General features: G+C 45.8%; 1 protein-coding gene across 5 annotated transcripts in view; it reads right to left on the minus strand.

Annotated features, from left to right (window-relative positions):
• Positions 1-1146: 1146 nt before the first annotated feature.
• KCTD15 (potassium channel tetramerization domain containing 15) overlaps positions 1147-21222 on the minus strand; it is a 68779-nt gene continuing 48703 nt past the window's right edge. For all 5 annotated transcript variants that reach the window (XM_083625353.1, XM_083625352.1, XM_083625354.1 and 2 more), the window contains exons 4-5: positions 12719-13024; positions 1147-5074 (exon numbers count right to left, since the gene is read on the minus strand). In XM_083625353.1, the coding sequence (XP_083481479.1) occupies positions 4919-5074; positions 12719-13024 (462 nt within the window). In that variant the 3' untranslated portion in view covers positions 1147-4918. The remainder of the gene's footprint in view (positions 5075-12718; positions 13025-21222) is intronic.

Consider the following 21222-nt stretch of genomic DNA (forward strand, 5'->3'; position numbering starts at 1 on the left):
GTGCCTGTTTGGGAGATCATATGGAGCTGGCCTAAGTAACCAAATAAAGCATGGGCTTGTTGGCTAAACTCGGGCAGGTTATGATTTTCCAGCCTTAGTTCTGCTTCTGGCTCAGCTGACAGGATCCATCCCATTTGGTCTCTCTCTCTCCCACGCCCCCACGTCATACTTCATCTTTTTTTTACTGCTGCCTCAACATTTTCACAGGAGTTTGTGCCCAGGACTTGAATGGAATATAGTGCAACAATTCTGACTCCCCACCACCATCACCGCTGCACAAATTGCATACTAGTCTTGACAGAAATTCACCTGTAGATGCAAAGAAAGTTCCTCAATGAAAACCCTCACTTATTCAATAAGGATTGTTCAGACAAATTTCTGTTGGCCTAAAGCTTTTTGTGGACCAGAGTCCACTTTATTAGACGCATGGGGTATTACCTTGAGTCTGAAGTGGACTCTGATCCACTACACCACTGTGGTGTAGTGGTTAGAATGCTGGGTTAGGATCTGGGAGCCCAGGGTTCAAATCCTCAGTCTGGCACAAGACCACTGGGTGACCTGGTCTGACCTCACAGGGCTGTTGTGATAAAAATGGGGAGGGGGAGATCCTTATTGGAAAAGTGGGACACAAATGTAATAACTAAAAGCAATAGCAGCTCATACCATCTTTGAGATGCCACAAGACTCTCTGTTGTTGTTTTGCTGCAAGGGCTACCTCTCTGGAAGTTTTGAGTACATATCCTTTTGTTTAAACCCCCCGATGTCCCAAATTTCTGTGTTGAGGGACATAAATCATGTAGCTTCTACAACTTTTTAGTTTCCCAAACAGGATACATTATTCAGAATGTATACTGGGGGAAAAACCCTCAAATGGAAGAATCTGCCATTAAAAAATGAACAACTGTAATTTTCTAGGGAAAGGGTTACTGACAGTTGAAGCTTTCCTCAGTTTTGTACAAAGACAGAGGGGATGATCTCCCAGATTCTCTTACTCAAGCATCACTGGAAATGAACAGGGAATGTGCAACAGCAGTTACTCTTCTCGTTTCCAGGGAGGGAAACTTTCAGCGGATGGTACCGAGGTGAAAGAAGCTGAATTCCTGGTTTGCTGACAAATGTGTAAAAGTAAAATAAGATTTCTGCATATTTGATCTTTGACTTTATAGGAATGTCTGTGACATAATAAACAGCAAAGAAATTGTTTATAAACTCACAGAATGATCTTCAGTTTTGCAAAAATCTTGAGGTAAGGGCAAGGGAAGTTATACAATATTAAGTGTATACAGTACTATACAATTCAACAGGCATCTTACATACAAAAATGATGGCCTTAGGACGTAGTCTTTTTTTTAATTCAGAGTGCCATAAAAGTAGAAAAGATGTTAATTAAATGCATTTTACAGTGGCAGGTTTCTCTGCAGGTGCAGCAATTGTTCTGCATAGGTAACGTAGACCAATAATAGCTTCTGGGGAGATTTGGAAAAAAGAGATGACTGGATCTGGAGACTCAACTTTAGCTGCATCAATAAGACTTGGTGTTCAGAATACCCACCTACAGTTGTCAACTGACCTACCCCACTCCCACCCCCAGGTCTGTTCTGTTCTTGTGTCTTTTAACAACAACTGGATCCACAGAAATTAACAGGTGAGGCTTTTCACAGGATGGAGATAGAGAGATTGATATTATAACTACTGCTCTTAAAAGTGCAGCTGGCAACCCAACGCTGTACAAAGAACTGGCACCTCCTTGCTTCAGTTCTGTAGAAGCATCCCTGAAATCAACAGGAGGGATTTATCCAAGAGCTCAACTGAGCTCTGGAGCAATGCCTGTTTATTCCAGTGAGTCCTGAGTAGGTTCCTGGCAGCTTGTTACAACATATCCTTCAACTTCCAAGGACAGAATCATAACAATCAGGGGTGTATCAAATATTAATACTCTTCAGAGTACAGTGGTACCTCTGGTTCAAACACTTCTGGTTATGAATGCTTTAGGTTACGATAAGGTTACCAGATTTTTTTCAATGAATCCGGGTACACTTTTCAACTTCAATGGATTTTGTATGGGGACTGATTAGTAAATCCGGGGACTGTCCCTGGGAAATGGGGACGTCTGGTAACCTTACATTACGAATTCCGCTAACCTGGAAGTTGTGAACTTTGCCCCAGGATGCGAACGGAAATCGCACACCAGAGGCGCACGAGCAGCGGGAGGCCCCATTAGCGAAAGCGCACCTCAGGATAAGAACGGTTTCAGCTTAAGAATGGACCTCTGAAACGAATTAAGTTCCTACAGAGGTACCACTGTAGACTCATTGAAATTGATTGACATGAATAACAGGCTCATCAGCGAGTAGAATTTGGTTGGCTACAGCCCTGTCTACTGCATCAGAACACCTTTTTTCTGTGCATATTACAGAAAAGATGTAATTTGATATTTGTGACTTATGAGTACTTTTGTATTTTCTTCTGAATGGAATCAGCGTACCATAGGCAGGGTACATTTGTGCTACAAGCTGCAAAAGGTTAAATGGCTGCTTCCTCTCAGCAGGTAATCCTGGGATCTGTAGTTCTGGGAAGGGAAGAGGTTAGGGGGCCTTGAGCAGGCAATTCTCAGTCCCCAATTCACTCTATGGCCACATTCGCAGTATAGATTTAAAGCACTGCGATACCATTTTAAACAATCATGAATTCTGAGAGTTATAATTTGGTAAGGGTGGCTAAGAGTTGTTAGCAAACCCCTATTCCCCTCAGAAAGTTACAGTTCCCAGAGTGGCTTAAACATCCATCCATTCATCTTCACAGGGAACTCCCAGAACTATAGCTCTGAGAGGCGAATAGGGTCTCCCTGCAACTCTCAGCACCCTTAACAAACCAAAGCTCTCATAATTATTTGGGGGAAGCCGTGATGGTTTAAAGTAGCTTCATACTGCTTTGATCATGTGGTTCGAATGTGTCCTATGAACAATGTCACTTGCTGTGCAATCCTAAGGCGTATGGATGAGATGCCAAGGTGGTTCCACCACCTTATCCAATGCTTTGCCAGGTTCAAGCAGAAAAATGCTTCACATTGCTATCTTCATCATTCACCCTTCCTCCCATAAGTCAAGAGCGTGACTGTGGGACTGTGAGGGATTTGGACTCAGCCACCCTCCTGTTGTCTGCTGACACTGGAGCTCCTGTAATGTTTCCATGGGTGTTGCAATTCCAATTACTTTTTTTAGTTAATCTGCCAGTGCAACGCCAATCCCGCCATTATAGAGCCCTGTGCAATCAGGATACGATCAATAGGATCACAGCTGTGGGATCCGCCTGCTGTCTTTTAAATTAAGCCTGTGCAGGATATACAGTCCTCATGAGCCACAATCAGTGAGTGGAAGTCAGGGGTGGGGCCAATGGGTGTGATTCTGCTTTCCTCACCCACATGTTGACTGCACATTCATTTGTCATGCTTCTGTCATCAGATCTGCAATGCTGAAATGCAATTTCTGCTGAGTGATGGAAAGCTAACATCTTCTGAACCTGGAGTCCCAAACAACATTAATAACATTAGTTTTTTTAAAAAAATATTATAATGCAGGAACAGAAAAGCTGTGCTCCCTTGCCAACTGTTTTTGGACCCCAACCCCATGAGCCCCAGCCAGTACAGCCAACATCAGGGATGCTGGGAGTTGAAGTCCAACAACATTTGGAGGTTACTAGGTTCCCCGTCCTTTGGGTAACGACTCCCATCAACATTGCTGGATGGCTGGCATCTGAAGGGTACCAGATTGGTGAAGACTGTTGCAATGCATCACACAGAGAAATGAGCTCATGAGACAATGGTCTGATTCAATCAGGCAGAAAAGGTGTTCTGTTTGTGTCCTATATATTCTCAAAGCAACAATAACATTGGGTTTTAAGTGAGGAAAGAAAGGTTGTAGCAGCTGCATGGCCCATTTCCACTTTCTGGGTGACCCCAAAACTTAAAATCTGAGATGAATGAAAGAACGCCACAACCTTAACTCAAGTTCCATGGCAGTGCCTGTTTAATGCTGAACAATCTTATTTAGGAACTTGATTTGAGTCTCCATTTCCGATTTTATTTTTTTTTGCAAATGTTTTGCTGCAATTCAATCTCGTCAGTTGTGGGCAGACAAGGCAGCAAACGTCAAACCACTGCATTTATCTCAAAGGTGGGTTGTGCGGGACTGAAAAGAATTTGCAAACAGTTCATTCAGCACCAGAAGAATACAAATTGGTCCCTGGTTTGGGTGGCTTCTGTACACAGACAACTGGAAGCGTCGTAGAAAAATAAGCCATTTGATACAATGCGCAAAGGCAACCACAGAAGGGTAACAGGGGTGGACAAATGGTGATGCAAAAGCCTGTCAGACAGGATAGGACATGGGATTCATCGGGGGCAGGGGGGCGGGGAAGACACTTGGCACGATACCGTCTCCCTTTGGGCAGCTCCCATGTCCTTGATCCCACCAAGGGAGGAGGAGGAGGAGAAGGTCCCCCAGAAAGTCGGATGGTGCACTCCTTCAATGGGCATATTCGAATTGCGTTAAATTGGTCCTTCTACCAAAGTCCAATCAAAGGCCAGTTCTTCACTGAAGCTTTGTCTCCATTCCGCACGCTTTCCTGCCGAGAGGACAATCCCACAAAACTTCACGACGCTGGGCATGCCGCCCAGCAGTTGACTAATAAAACAAATGAAACTATTATCATTATTATCATTATTATTATTATTTTGTATGCTGTCTTTTTGCTTCCAGATAAAGAGTTCATGGCTGGCAATGGTGACAGGTAGTTTCAGAGAGATACCGCTCGGGCAACGTCGCCCAGGTTAATACTGTCTTGCAAATCCTTAGTGTTTCCACACGAGACTATTAAAAACACTTCTACGTTCACAAAGGAAGGGGGGAAGGGGGTGTCTTTAGTCCAGGGGCTCTTGCTTTATCCTGATTGTGGTGTTGGGCTGCAGTCTCCTGTCCTCACGACATAGTACATATTCGCTGAACTGAGAGGAATCCACGCCTCCTCCGCAGGACGCCGCCACGTTGAAGCCCTTCTGGAACAACCGTTCAAGCACCTGAGGGGGAAAGCACCAGTTAATATTGGAGAAGGCTCCGTATCACATGTGCTCATGACTCTGAAAGGACCAAAGGAATCCCACTGAACTGAACTGAAAGTACGAGTCCTATATCCACCCGTAGGAGCCAGGACACGCAATGAGGTTAATGGGCGACAGCTAGCGCACAGTTATTTCTTTGCTGAAGTCTCTGTGCAGCCCCACATAGAGGACTCTGCGCGTGTCAACTAGGGGTGCATTTCAGGCATGGGGAACATTGCATTCGTTTTCCTGATTAACATGCTAGTGCTTCGGTCCTGTGGTCCTTTCACACCGCAGTACTTGGTGTGTTTTGAAATTGTGAATTGTGTTATGATATTTTTTTTTTACCGATACACCAGCATGTTGAGCTCAATTTCATTCACATCAGTGGGCGTGGGGGGGGGGGGCACAACAGCAAACCACATTGGACAATGTCGCTGCTCCCCCAACCCTTTCCACACAGCCATGTGCTTCTTTTCCCCCATTAAAGCAGCAGGGAGAAAAACTGTATGCTGCTATACGGCCCTAAATTTCATCACTTTACTCCCATGATATTCTGGGTTAAAGGGGCTCCAAGCATATATATATATATATATATATATATATATATATATATATAGGAATCAAGTAACATGGAAATGAGTGCTAAGCTTGCCCTAAATCCCATTAGTTTTCCGGAAGTGGCTTGTATTGCGAAAGTGCAAATATAATTCAGAAATTAACAGTTAGGGAAATGGTGAGGAAATAGTATAAAACTGCCATGTGAATGCAGCCTTAGACTCTGAAAACAGAAAATGGTCGGCCCAAGGCAAACAACTGTGACAGTTGAGGCTGATGGGAATTGTAGCCTAAAAGATCCAGGGGGCACCAGGTTGGCAAAGCCTGCTTTAGAGAGCTAGTGACAGTCACAACCAATATTAAATAAGATCTGATCAAAATTGCCCTGGGTGCTGCCTCTAGACGAGATGGGGCAGTTCACACATTGAAGAGAAGCAGCCTGTGGCTAATAGCATTTTTGGGGAAGGCGTGAGATAAGTTGGATGCAACACTCTGCACAGCCGCTTTTTGAAAGCTCCATGTTTGGAGCTTGCACATCACATCTAATTTCACCCTTAGGAAAGCCCCACATTATACAGTAAAGTTGCCACTGGAGTAAAATGTTAGACAAAGGCGATTTGTAGCTCAACTTTCACCCTGTGGCTAAAGGTTTGTATTATTACCTAACTTTGAAGAAATTACCTGAATTTCTTCCAAATGCTGTCACTGGCTACATACACACAATCTAAGAGACTCGACACAAAAGGAAATAGGAATGGGGTGGGAGGAGGAAAGCAGCCCTAGAGCTCCACTGGCTAATGGGTGGGGCCAGGTTGGTCTCCCCATGGCCTTCTATGCACAATGTTTCCTAGTCCAGCCAGACGACAACCCTGTGAAACAGGCCAACTGTAGGAGGAAAGTGATGCTCAGTGAGGGAGTCTGACTTATAAAATGCTATCCATTTTGTCCACAGCTGAAGATGCACTTGAGCTCATGCCTTCTGTATCCAGCCCTACTCACTGGCTTTCCTTTTTCAAAGCCATCTCAGCTTCCTGCAGATGGACGCTATCTGGACTATTTCATTTGTGCGTGTTGCCCTGCAAAGTATTTTGGTCTTGTGGTCCAGAGGTGGTGAAAAGGGCCCCCGAGAGCCAGCTAGACTCTGCATGATACATTTCTGGTCTTTTCAGGATCTCCCAGCATATTATGCAGCGATAATTCTATAACTTATTCCTAAATGACTGCAGCGTGATTAAAGTCTTGCTTACAGCAAACCTCTGCAGAAAAACCCAAATATTAATCAAACAAACAAGCACTCTGCAGGGCAGTTCAGTACATTATGGAGTAAAATACTGGCTGGTAGTGATATTGATGCTACCTCTTAAGGAAAAGCAACGTTGGGGCTTCAGTCATCATAAAATGAGGCCATAACTCATCATTAATATGCTGTGCTAGATGGGGGGAGAAAAAGCAGCAGGCTGTTATGAGCATCTTCTTTACTGGTGTAACCATTCTGGCCGCTAAGGGATTTTCCTACCAAACAGGTTGGGGTATTCAGGGTGTATGTGTGCTGTTAATGTGCCTGTGTTTATATTCCTGCCTGTGCCCTTCAGGCACCTAAAGTAAGTCCTCACTGCTAATGGCTGCTCAGCACTCCACCTCTGGGATGCCACCTGGTTTGTGATATCAACCTGAGCTTTGAAGGGGTTCAAGGACACCTCCATGGCCCAGCAGAACTGCAAGCTCCTACTTGGCTCCAAACTGGGTGTTTCCCCCATGCATCCATGAGAAGAGCCTGCTGGATCAGGCCAAAGGCCCATCTAGTTCAGCATCCTGTTCTTACAGTGGCCAACTAGGTGCCCCATTGGGAATCCCACAATCAGAACCCCAGCACAAGAGCCCTCTCCCCTCTTGTGGTCCCCAGTAACTGGTATTCAAAAACATTTCTGCCTCCGACCGTGGAGGCAGTAGATATCAATCGTGGCTAGTAGATATCAATAGCCCTCTCCTCCATGGATTCATCTAACCCTCTTTTGGTGGCCATTGCTCCCTCCACTGGGTCCCATCGTTAAACTATGTGCTGAATGAAGAAATATAATACGATGCGCAAATGTCACTGTTTCAAAGGACAGCCAAGCAAGATGAACATTCTCTGACAATAAAATGCTACAACAGGCATATAAATAAATGCTTGGTTTAACAACTTAAGAACAAACGAGGCAATTCAGTTACTCCAGAATACAAAATTCATAAGCAACGTAGCGACACACGACAAGGGGATTATCAAGTAATACAAGCTGTCGTTGTGTCAAAAGCGATACACCTCATTCCATGCCTCCCCAACTCTGCCCTGGCTGCCAATATACTAAAGCAGGACGGCTGGGAACCTTTTTGCACTTGAGGGCTGGGCAATGAAAAAACATGTCCCTTAGTAGAGCAGGCTAGCTTTTGTACGCACTGGCATGCCCCTCTATCCTCCATCCAGGGAAGGACGGCCAAGGAAGCTGTAGGCTCCCAGCTGATGTAAGGTTAGCGACTGCAAGTTTCCAACAGGCATCTGGCTGACTGCTGAGAGAACAGGGTGCTGGATTAGACTGGCCATTGGCCTGATCCAGCAGGACTCTTCTTAAATTCATAGGTTCAGTGCTCTCCCCAGAATCCTAGACCTACCGAATCCCCTTACAAAGCACAGATTATATGGTTTGCCTGAGGTGATTATAAATATTTTGGTGAACTCCTCCATCCTTTCCTTTCTCCCTCCTGCTTTCAATTCCAAAGTCTCCGTTTCACTTTCTTTTGGTAGGCAACAGACAGGCCTCCTTTCCGCCAGCCACTTGGGCTTCCCAAGTCATGCAAGGCAAAGCTGAGCTTTGATCTCTTCTCATGGCGTCTCTTGAACCCTGCGAGCACTGACTGGCCCTGGGACAGGCACACTGGCTTGGTGTTCGAGGAGGCAAACATCAGCCTCGTTCCCCGACTTCTGCCCTGATCTTGTATCACTTTGCAATGCAAGAATGTGAAAGGACCCGAGGGAGAACGAGTAGAAGGCCTAGAAAGAAAGAATACCCTTTTTTGGGTAAAGATAAAAAAAAAATGAAAGGAGGGGTGGGGAGAAGAGATAACAGTGCACCTGCTTAAAGCACCTGGAATGACCATCACACAGTTTTGGAGAAAATTAGACGTGGCCCACCTTACTACTTGGTAAGCTGAGAGTCCTTAGATGTGAAAGAAAGAAGAATGATTCCGTACCTGTTTGGTCTGATTTTATTTCATTTGTAAGCAAGAACATGGTTGAGGACCTCCCCCACCCCCACCGTGGCCTATGAATGAATCTGGCTGATTCAGCAACTCAGGGCATTTGAATACTTTAATTCATGTTTTGTGACCACAGACAGACAGATATGCTTCTGAATACTAGCTGCTGCAAACCACAGGAGTGGGCAGTGCTCTTCTGATTGGGTCCTGCTTGTGGGTTTCCCAGAAGAAGCATCTGGTTGGGCAATGTGAGAACAGGATGCTCAACTGCAGGGTCATTTGGCCTGATCCAGCAGCCTCTTCTTATGTGCCCTTCCCTTGCCACACTTTTAGGCTGCAAGCAACCCAGAGCACGCTTCCCCTTGACGCATGTTTCACTGAAATCAATGGGAGCAATTTCCAAGTTCACAGTGTTCAGAACTGAGACGTCTCCCGTTGTTTCTCTGAGGCTAAACATCTCCAATTCTGCCAGTCTTCCCTCCCGGAAACTGCCTTCAAGACAGATCCCTTTAGAATCATTCTCATAGCTCTCCTCTCCCAATTTGTTCAAAGCCTTCTTGAAGTGTGCTGCTACCCAGAAGGAAACACTCTAAAAGTGATCATCTCTGTGGCGAGCTGAGCCTGATTTCCCAAGTTTTGGAAACAGAACATCTCTTGTCATAAACTGGGGGAGGCCTTGGCCTTTTCAACCACAGTGTTATATGGCTGAATTTGCTATCTGTTGTACCGATGCTTACGGTCGTTATGTTTTTGCAAGGAAAAATGGCGTTTTTGGTATCTGTGATTTTAACAGAAAACCTACAATGGGAGGGATGCATGTTGCACCAAAAAAGAAAAAGAAAAAAGGTCCTTTCCAGCCATTAACATTAGCAATGTTGAGGACAATAAGTCATGAATTAGGAACAAAAGTGTGAAGCCCTGACCCCATAATTCTTAAGAGTAGTGTAGTATAGTGGTTAGAATGTCAGACTAGGACCTGGGAGGCCAGGGTTCAAATTCCTACTCGGTCACTGGATGATTTTGGACCAGTCACTGCCTCTCAGCATAGCTCACCTCTCACTGTTGTTGTGCAGATTAAATGAGGAGAGCAAGAATTGTGCACGTCAACTTGAGCTCTTTGGAGAAAGAGGTGGAATATAAAACCCTACAGGTTAAGTCTTTTCTAGCATGGAAATAGAATTTCTCTGGTTTTGTGTTATGCCATGTCCCCCACGGCAGCCATTTTGTGATTGGCGCCTACAGCACTGTTTCAAAATGTCCCCCAGGTCTAAAACCTGGACCGACCTTTGCTGTGGTGAGTTTACCTCATCAACGTTGTCGCAAAACTTGTTGGTTTTATTTATTTACTTAAAAGCACTTCTATTTTCTGTTATAAAAAAAGACGTAAAAATAGGAATTCACAAATAACAAGGTTGAATCTCATTGGCCAGGGAAAGTCTGTGCCAAGAGATATGTCTTCACATGATGTGGGACACAACTGATGGACGTTGCCTCTATCAGAAGGAAGGGCATCCTACAGGGAAGGGCAAATGGCAGAAAATGCCTGCTTTCTAGTTCACTGCCCTGCAATGTTCTGTAAGGCGTGCCTGCCACTTTGCCACTGAAAATAGTCTTTGAAATGCATCACGGGATAATGTAACATATATCCTGAATTATTTTCCAGCTAAAATGGACAACAAGCTCGCAAGCACCCGCTTCTGCGACACCACAATTTGCAACACCTGATGTTTGCAGCAGACAAAATTTGCAGGTGTCGTCGAGAAAGAGTCTATACATAGCAGAGGGTGTTGGGCGTCTTCATTAAACAGAACAGCACGAACTCCATCCTCTGTTCTCGTTCAAGAGCCGTGCATTTTAAAAAGGTCGTACAGGGCTTAACGATTCCATTTTCTGAGAAAGCATTTGTGACTAGGATGTGGGGCGAGTCCTCTCTCTCCAGTTATGAATTCAAGCCTGTCTGGTTACCGCCCGCCCCTCCAATTAAAAATCGTAAAATGGAATTCAGAATTAAGCAAGTATCCAGATGCAGAATGTGGACCTTCAGAATTCTAGACCAGCCTTTGCCAACACCTGGCACCTTCCAGATGTTTTTGACAGCAACTTCTGTCAGCCAAATTGCAACCCGAAACATCTGGAGGGCACTGTGTGGGCAAAGGCTGTCCTGAACCTCGAGGACAGATTGCTGTCACAGTTTCAAATCCACTGCCTAACCATCAAAATAGGAGTGAATATCAGCAAGCCAGAGATTAACACTGAAAACTCTGTCACTGTGGAGGGCTGGGATGTTTGTTAACCTGAAATGAATTTTAAGCCATTTAGATTTAGATGGGGCAGGGAACAACCCCGGGGTATAAAAGAACAAGCTCTGCCCTACAACTTGTTGAAGAGAGACCTCACTATCATGGTCTAGCCCAAGAGGTTGCCAACCTTTTGGGGCATTTGGGTACAGCTGTAAGCTGGAGAAGCTGTTGTGAGCACCATCCCCACCCACCTATTCTATTGGCTGCAATAAAACACTTCTTTCAAAGGTGTTTTCTGTGGGGGGAGGGGGGCCTATGGGTGCCAGTGAAGGCTTCTGTGGGTGCCATGTTGGCAATCCCTGCTCTTGCATAAAGGATAACAGACTGGAGAAACGATGTGCCTTGTTTGGGTTGACAAAACCACAATGTTTTTTATTTTATTTTATTTTTTAAAGGCCATAAGCCAGCTTTTTGAACTGCATGCTGCTCTTCACCTGGGCCAGGTATTCAGAGCAATAAAATTCCAACCACCCAAAGTGCCACAGTGACATGTTTTGCAACTGACTTCACTTGGTTTCTCGCTGTAGCCTGAAGCCCATTTGCTCTGCCCAAAACATCCTCTGCCAATGGAGGCCTCTCCACGCTCCACTCCCCCCGCCCGTGCCCCCCTGCCAAACATCCTGAGACAGGCAGCTGGATGCTCAACTCTCCCAATGAAAATGCCCTCATTGCTCTGGTCCTCGCTAATGAGTGTCAAACCATCAAGGCTGCTCAGTGCCAAGGTCCGCTGTAGGGTAGCCCTCCCATGGGCAAGCTCCCCTATTTGGGGTGGGGGGAAGAAAGCCGCTCAGAGGGGTTTGCCAAATCACAAACTTACATTTCCCGCATCCTACCTATCCGCCTTTCCTTGTTTCATATGTTAATTTTAAAATCTTAAATAAAAAATAAAAAGAAAAGAAAAGGGGAAAAAAATAACTAACTCAATCAAACCCCCATAAAAACCTTTGAGTATAAAGTGGAACACATTTTGTTTAAAATACTCTGGGCAATTTTTATAGAACATCCTCTTGGAGGGGAAAAAAAGTGCAGAGATCATTTTTTTAAGTCCATCCCGGAGGCTCTATCATTTAATTATGAGTGGGACATAAATTATGCATTTACACATTGTTGCGTTTTCTATAAAGTGGCATGGAGAAACGGCTCCCCCTCCTTCCTTTCCTCCTTTCCCCTCTTCTTCTTCTTTTTTTGTAGTTTTGGTACACTCTTTTTTTCTTCCTAGGGGCACTTTGGAGGGAAGAAAGGACTGCGGGGTATGAGCTGATGAAAAAAAATTAGCATTTGTCAGCCTAACGCCATTATGAGATCAGCATGGTGCTAACACACACAAAAATCTAAATCTCTCTTTCTCTCCCCCACCAACAACTTAGACTTAAGGGAAAAGGGAAAGGGAGAGAGAGGAAAAACGCCCATGATCTCACCAGGCAAAAAATGCCTCCTTCTTCCAGTGACACAGAGGCAATTGGGCAGAAGGGACTCATCTGCTTAGTACTGAACGTGAAAAGAAAATGATAGAACGGATGAGGCCCATTACCTGCACCGAATTCAACCGACAGTATCCGTTCAAAGGAAACCTAATGACGTGGGTGGGGTCTTGGTTCCAGCCTGCGTTGACCGAGTTGCACATGACGTCCCCTGTCTCTGGGAAGATCTCCTCAATCAATGCCTTCTCTCCGCTCAGTGCAATCCTTTCCCCGAGATCCGGAGTCACCCTTACAACCAAGCAGTCACAGGGCTGGAAGTGCTTCCTTTGTTCCTTCTCCTGTTTCCATCGCTCCAGCTCCTTGATCATCGGCTGCAGCTGGTAGTACTTGGCCTCTTCGTATAAAAGATTAAAATCCTTTTAAAAAAGGAGAGAAAGAGAGCTTACGTATCTCAGCACTTATGGATTTCATATATCTAAATCCAAATCTATATCTATACAGTCGTACCTTGGAAGTCAAACGGAATCCGTTCCAGAAGTCTGTTCGACTTCCAAAACGTTCAAAAACTAAATTATGGCTTCTGATTGGCTGCAGGAAGCTCCTGCAGCCAATCAGAAGCTGCGGAAGCCCCATCGGACGTTCCGCTTCCAAAAGAATGTTCGCAAACCGGGACACTCACTTCCGGGTTTCTGCGTTTGGGAGCCAAAACGTCTGAGTACCAGGGTGTTCAGGATCCAAGGTACGGCTGTATCTATATCTATACACATGGGTAGGCAAACTAAGGCCCGGGGGCCAGATCCGGCTCAATCGCCTTCTAAATCCGGCCCATGGACAGTCCGGGAATCAGCATGTTTTTACATGAGTAGAATGTGTCCTTTTATTTAAAATGCATCTCTGGGTTATTTGTGGGGCATAGGAATTCGTTCATTCCCCACCACCCAAAAAATATAGTCTGGCCCCCCACAAGGTCTGAGGGACAGTGGACCTGCCCCCTGCTGAAAAAGTTTGCTGACCCTGTCTATACACATAATCTGTCTGTGAAGGGGAAATTATGCATGTAATCTCCAAAGGGCTTTGGGGAATGTGCATATCTCAACTGAATTTTGTACATTTTCTGGTCAATGTGCACAGTCTCCAAAAAAAAGCCTTGCCTCCATCTCTAGTTCAGAACTGTGCAATCTGAATCCTGGAGGCTGCTTCTGTCCACTTCCTGATCTTACGGGTATCACAATACCCTCTTCACAGATCAGCCAAGCAGTGAGAAGAAGGGGCGGTTTTCCCAGAAATGTTATTTTCTGGCAGTCCAGCCTTTTCCCACCACTCTCAGTTGTTCCTCAGTCATCTGAGCAGCACAAGGGGGGCTGCAGGGAGAAGAAAAATCCCATCCTACAAACCTGACAGAAACGACCCCCCTCCACCATGCTGCTATTAAACTGAGGTAAAAGCTCAATCACAGCATGGAATCCGTCATCGTGGGGATTTTAGTGGAAAGAAAAGTTCACCAGGAAGGGTTACCCACACAGGAAAAAGTGCTGGGAAATGCATCGTTTCCACCAGGGAGGACCTGCCTCCTTCTTGTGCTCCAAGGGAAGTACCTGGGTCTTGAGGTAGAGGAGAGGATTGAGGTAAGCACAGCCCTGCTTGAAACAGCCTGCCTGAAGGCTATCCTTGCCCCAGCCCTTTCTGTAACCATTTGAGCTAGATGGTGCCCCTGCTTGAATGCACACTGCAGCTCTGAAAACCATGGAAATGGGAGGACCTTAAGGGACTACTGTACCCGTAGCAGGAATAACAGTGCTTAATAAAGACTATTCCAATGCAACACACTGGATGTCTGAAGCCAAGGAGCTGGCTGCTCAGTTCAAGTCAACATATGGAATTCAAGATCTAGACTCCAAACCCAGCCACCCTAAGCCCCCTTAGTTCCCCCTTGCCTGCCTGCATCTTTCCTGGCAACAACACACAGCTCCCTAATAGTCTCCTGTTCAATTTGCACCTTGGCTTCTCCTTTCAAAAACTCTTAAGTTTCCACAATCTCTTGTGTCCTCAGGCCCCTTCCTAAATTGTCCCACTCTCCTGAGCCACCCTTTCTCTTGATCAACTTCCCCAGCACTCCTCTCTCCTTCCCTCAACAACATACACACCCCTCTCCTGACCATAAGTACTTCCTTGCCTCTGAGTGCCATCCTTTCAATTCCTTGGGTCCCAGGGGAACCTCTTTTCAGTTCTGTTCGTAGTAAAATATTTCAATCCCAACCAAACTGGCAACTCTCCTTTCCTCACAGAAGATGGACAGCAATCATTCCCTGAACAACTGACGATTTCACGTCACAGTCTTCACGGCTACAAGCACAATTCAATACAGTTTCTCTCAAGATCTTTTTACAATCCCCCTAAGGGAAGGTGCTACTATGCCCTGAATGTTGGGGGCTGAGGCTGGGGGAAAGGGAAGCTGCTGAAAGGAGGTTCATTGTAGAGGTGTGATTTGAAACTTCCTGGTTCTTAGCTGTGTGTGTTTTGGTTACTATGCTAAATGAGCTCTCATGGAAAAAGAACACTCATCCGCCCATGGAAATCTGGCAAGCAAGCTGACTGCAAAAAAAGCCATCCTTTGGAATTCCCCACTACAGGACAGTGTTCAGGCAAAGCATTTCACAATGTTCCTCAAATACTTGGCAGCCAGCCCTACGGCACGACAAAAACTTGAATGAAGCTTGACTTAACCACACCCACAGAGTACAGGAAGTCTCATCTAAATATCTACAATGATAAGAGTCAGTTGCAAAGCCAAAGATCTCACTGGGGCTCACTGGGCCTTCTTTTAACCCCTCCAGAAGTTTTGGACTGCAACGCTTATCATTAGTCCAATGTAGCATCCGACTTCCTTTTGAGTGTGTTGAGAGAAGCCTGCTTTAAGTTAGCAGAAGCCTGTCTTAAAACTTGGCTTTTCCTTCATTCTCTGGGGTAAAGAAAAATGTGCAAATTATTTCTGGTGGCTTTTCTTTTTGCATCAGATATATTACATTCTGGGATCCTGTTAAGACCCTGCCAATCTTAGGGTCCTGGTAGAAAATGAGAAGGAAGGTTCTGCACTTAGGCAGGAAGAACCAGCTGCACAAATATAAGATGGGAGACACCTGGCTTACTAGTAGTACAGGTGAAAGGATCTAGGGGTCTTGGTGGATCACCAGTTTAACATGAGTCAACAGTGTGATGCAGAAGCAAAAAATGCTAATGCTATTCTAGGCTGCATCAACAGAAGTATAGTGTCCAGATCAAGGGAATCCATAGTACCACTCTATTCTGCCTTGGTCAGACCATACATGGAATACTGTGTCCTGTTCTGGGTTATCACAATTTAATAAGGATATTGACAAGCTGGAAAATCAGAGGATGGCAACCAAGATAATCAAGGGTCTGGAAACCAAGCCTAATGAGGAGTGGTTGAAGGAGCTGGGTATGTTTTGTCTGGAAAAGAGGAGACTGAGAAGAAATGTGACAGCCATGGAAGATGGAGCAAGCTTGTTTTCTCCTGCTCTGGAGGGCAGGACTCGAACCAATGAAAAGAAAGGAGATATCAACTAAACATCAGGAAGAACTTTCTGATAGTAAGAGATTTTGACAGTGGAACAGTCTCCCTCAGGAGGCTGTGGACTCTCCTTCACTGGAGGTTTTAAAGCAGGTTGACTGGCCATCTGTCATGGAAGCTTTAGGTGAGATTCCTGCATTGTAGGGGGCTGGACCTTGGGGTCCCTTCCAACTCTACAATTCTATGACTTTCTCATTTTGATCTTTTTCAACATTCCTTTTGAGAGCATATATACATATGACGCTTTCCTTGAAGGTGGTGTTTCTTGGTTGAATAGTCTGCCAATTCATGCCCACCCCCACAAACCCCTTCAGTATACCTTCAAAAGTTTTCACCTACTGATCGCGCAAAAGAGTTGCAGCCTCTCCCAGTAATGCAAAGTTTTCAAAGCTGCTCCCAATTTGTTTCTGGCCCCTCTTCAAAGAACTTGCTTTGACCCACAGAGACCTTGGTTCCTGAAGGATTCCCTTTCTCCATATGTACCTAGCTGTAGCTAGGTCCTTTGAGCAGACCCTTCTTCAAATGCCCCATTAATCTGAGGTTTGAAGGGTGGTGAGGCCTGGAACTTTACACCCTCCCTTGAGGAGCCCCACATGCCCTAGTGATGGGCCCATTGAGGCCTAATGCCACACCCACTGCTCAGAAAAGGAGCCGGATGCCTGATTATCACACCAGTGACTTTTAATTTTCACCCAAGAGAAGGGCCTTTTGTCCATGTTGACAGGGCAGCACCCAAGACAGCCTTGAAAGGCAGGTGTGAGATTTTGTTCCCAGCCTTGCTGCGCCTGGGAGTTTGCTAACACCCCTGCTAATCTGATGCTGCTCATCTGATACAGGGATGATTTCACTCCCACTTTGTACTGATGACTTAGGGCAGAAAATGACAGACTCCAGCCTGGAAAAGTGCTGACATGGAAAGAAATGGCAAGGAAACCTGAAGCACCTTCTTTGCAGCTCCCTGCAAGGGGCAAATGGCAACCCACAGACTCCGTCGACTAACAGAGTCCAACTGGCTGAGATGTGTTCAGTGGCTGCTAACATTAACAATGTTCAGGAGTCTGCATACGAAGCACACATTCACAGAAGCCTCTGCTTGACTGTAGTAGCTCTATCAGCTGCTACAGGCATCCGGAGCCCCTCCATTCCAGCCTTCTCAGCAGTGCCAATGGTGCTCCCCTGAATATGGCTCTTGGCTGAGAGATGTTCTTGCTTTACGCCTTCCTGTGTTTAGCACGAAGGTCTGTGCAGGGTTTCTTAGTGCAGCTAAGGAACCCTGCAAAGATATTCCTTCACACTCAACAGGCACAAGTATCAAGGCACCTGGAGACCTTGGCTGCCACCTCTCCTGCCCCAAATTTAAGCCCTCTCATGTACAGATGAAAACCTGAATGGATCTTGTGTAAGAAACAGATGCCCAGGCTTGCTCCATCAGTTACACTAAAAATGACTGAATCTTGAATACAAGAGGGTGGCCAGGCAGATTTGGCCACTGTAATATGCAGACAGCCACCAGTCCTTAGTGTGGGCTATGGGACTCCTGTGGCTTTAGGTTGCTCTTGGGATTGGGCTACCTGCCCAGAGACATCCCTGTTCAGGAGGCTAAGAAAAACAGCTGCTTTGAGCAACAGATAATGGGGGCTACTAAGGGTGGCCCAATTGGGCTGGATGCACCAGTATGTTCTCTGAAATGAATGGAAGCCCCACAAGAGTATGGCAGCCCCATATTCATTTGTCTTGGACTCCTAGGATGTCCATGTGTGAGGGCAAATGTACCTGGAGGCATCATGCAATCTCTATAGGGAAGCTGTTCTGTGGGTGTTTGTAGGTCCGGGACAGACCTTCTTCTTCAGAGTAGACATTATCAATTGGGGGGGGGGTCAGCCTGGATGAAACCCTGGGTCCCTTCCAAACCTGCAATCCTGTATCTCTGAGGCTAGATTGTATAAGAGGGAACCTGTTGGACTGGTCAAACCCATCTCTTTGTCTATTTCTTCATGCAGTGCATAGCTAAACTATGGAACTCATTTCCCCCAGGAGGCAGCAATGGCCACCAACCTAGACGGCATTAAAAGAGGATTAGACAAATTCATGGAGAAGGCTATCAGTGGCTACCACCCATGATGGCTATGTTCTGCCTCCATGGTTGGAGACAGCAATGCTTCTGAATACCAGTTGCTGGAAACCACAGGAAAGGAGACTGGTCTTGCGCTCCAGTCCTAATTGTAGGTTTCCCACAGTCATCTAATTGGTCACTGTGGGAACAGGATGCTAGACTAGATGGGCCGTTGGCCTGATCCAGCAGGCTCTTCTTATGTCAAGCTAAGTACCCAACTTCTGCATCTTAAGTGAGTTCCGTTGTCAGAGAAATAAAGGGTTGGGCCTTCCCCACCCGGCTGGCCTGTAGAAGAACAATAGCTAGATAAGTTGTTGTGTGTGAGAGTAGAAAGCTGGATGCTGGAGACACAGAGACATGTCCTGCTCTGTGGTAGGCCTAAGCTGAGCTTTGGGGCTTCTCTGGAAATCAAATGGAGAAGCAAGATCTGTTGTGGTTTCAATGCTGTCAGCTTCTCCATCCAATGCATAGGTTATGTACCTTGGGTTACATACGCTTCAGGTTACATATGCTTCAGGTTACAGGCTCCATTAACCCAGAAATATTACCTCAGGTTAAGAACTTTGCTTCAGGATAAGAACAGAAATCGTGCTCCGGCGGCGCGGTGGCAGCAGGAGGCCCCATTAGCTAAAGCGGTGCTTCAGGTTAAGAACAGTTTCAGGTTAAGAACGGACCTCCGGAACGAATTAAGTACTTAACCTGAGGTACCACTGTATGTGGAAATAAAACCATGCGTCCTAAAGAAACCAGTCTCCGCTGACCTTCGTTCCAAGGAAACCAAACCCTGGGGGAAGTGCTTGGAACTCCTGTAGCCTCTTACAACTCGGTGGCTGGGATGGCACTTAACAATACTCTTTCTGCACAGGCAGGCTTGTGCCTGGGTCTCAGCGCATGTAGAGTGACTGGCGCATGATAGGTGAATTGCAGGGGGTGGGGGAACAGAGGAAGCCTATAGAGCCAAGCCTGCACCCCATACCTTCTGCTTGCTACATGAAACAACTTTGCACTCCTCTGACTCAATGGAGCGACAGCAGTGAGCGACAGGAAGGACCCGAGCCAGTAATTGCTGCTGTATTTACAATTCACAAGCCCATGAAAACTGTATTAGATATTAGGAAAAGGTGCTCTCAAGGGGTGGGGGAAGGCTGTCAAAGGTAGAGCACTTTCAAGTCTCATCTTATTAGCAACTGGAACTGTAGTTAATATTCACTGTAAACACACCAGTCAGATGCGATAATAGAGACTCGCTAGCTAGGAACACATATGCAGCTGCCTCCGTAGCTCAGCCTGAAAACAACACTTAAAAATTGCAATCCTCAGAGGCAGAAATTCTCAAAGTATATATTTGGAAGCGGTCCTGCCGAAATCTGAGGATCGACAACTTCCTGTGTTGTTTGCACCGTTCTGCCTCCCAGCCAGCACAAAAATACTTCTGCAGCCCTCTGGTCTCAGCGTTTTTTAATTCTCTCCTGAACTTCTAAGTACAGGCAGATTTCTAAAATAGAGCCAGTGTGGTGTAGTGGTTAAGAGCGCCAGACTAGGATCTCGGAGACCAGGGTTCAAATCCCCATTCGGCTATGAAGGTCACTGGGTGACCTTGGGGGCAGTCGCCACTTCTCAGCCTAAACTACCTCACAGGATCGTGGTGAGGATTAATTGAGGTGTGGGCTTGATGAAGCATGTAAGCCCCCTTGGCCTCCTTGGAGAAAAAGGTGGGATATAAATGCAACAAACAAACAAACTCATATGGATCATCGGAGCCATGGGGAACGAGCACGTAACTGTGCAGCTTGGCTCCCTGCCTGAGGCAACCCAATTCTGTGTGGAGACAGGTGACTTCCAAAACAATGAAAAATAGCTGAGGTTTTTTTTTTGGGGGGGGGGCTTATCTGACTTTGGAAGTCCCACACTCACCTTCCTCTCCCTCCCTTTCAGCAACCTCAGCTCCTCCGATTCCCCACAAAGCCCCTCCTCTGTAAAAGCCCCTTACCCATCTGAGCTGGTGGTGGGAGCAGCAGTAGCAGCCCTCAGGTCACTCTGCAGTTAAGAGGCAAGGAGGAAGGTCTCTCACTCTCCCCCTCCCCCAGTGTTCTTGGGAAAGCTGTCCAGGGTGCTGGAGGGGGAGTATTATTGGCCTGACTAGCTGGATATAAACTTTCCACCACTTCTAAGGTATAACTGCATGTTCTCTTTTTGTATTGTTTAACTCTCTAATGTTTCAGAAACTACTGGCTGCCAATTAGCTACTGGGCTGGATTCAAAGTGCTGGCATAGACTGGGACCTTGATGCCTCAACGATTGCCTCACTCCTTATATATCCAATGGATAACTGCTTTCTGCACGATCCTACTGCAGATACCATCTCTCTAGGACAGTGGTTCTCAAAGGGTGCTGTATGTCACATTGGTGGGGCAGGAAGAATCAAGGACAATCAAGGAAACATTTAAACATTTCAGTGTAGCATAGTGTAGCATAAGATAGTACAGTATCAAAAGGGGAAAAAATTATTTGCAGAATATGGATAGGTACCTTTGCAAAATGAGAGCAAGAACATCAAGTGATACTGAGGGCAATCCTAGTTGTGATCCAGAACTGCCGTTCAAACAGAGTGCTGGAGAAGACTCGTTTAATTCAACACCAGTAGCAGGCCCAAGCAAACCTCCAAAAAAAAGTTGGTCGGCAATATGTGGAGAGCTATCTGAGTCTCAGTTTCACATGAAAATGTCCCTCAGCCTATGTGTTTGATCTGTGGTGAGAAGCTTTCCAATTCCAATATGGCCCCAAACAATATGAAAATACACCTGTTGTTAAAACATGGAAATCTGGCAAATATTTCATCAATAGTTTGAAAGGCCTTTGGAACAGAAGAAATGCCAACGACCGTATTATTATTATTATTATTTTTAAAAAAT

This window comes from Podarcis filfolensis (assembly GCF_964270895.1).
Source record: "Podarcis filfolensis genome assembly, chromosome: 8".
Taxonomy (NCBI): domain Eukaryota; kingdom Metazoa; phylum Chordata; class Lepidosauria; order Squamata; family Lacertidae; genus Podarcis; species Podarcis filfolensis.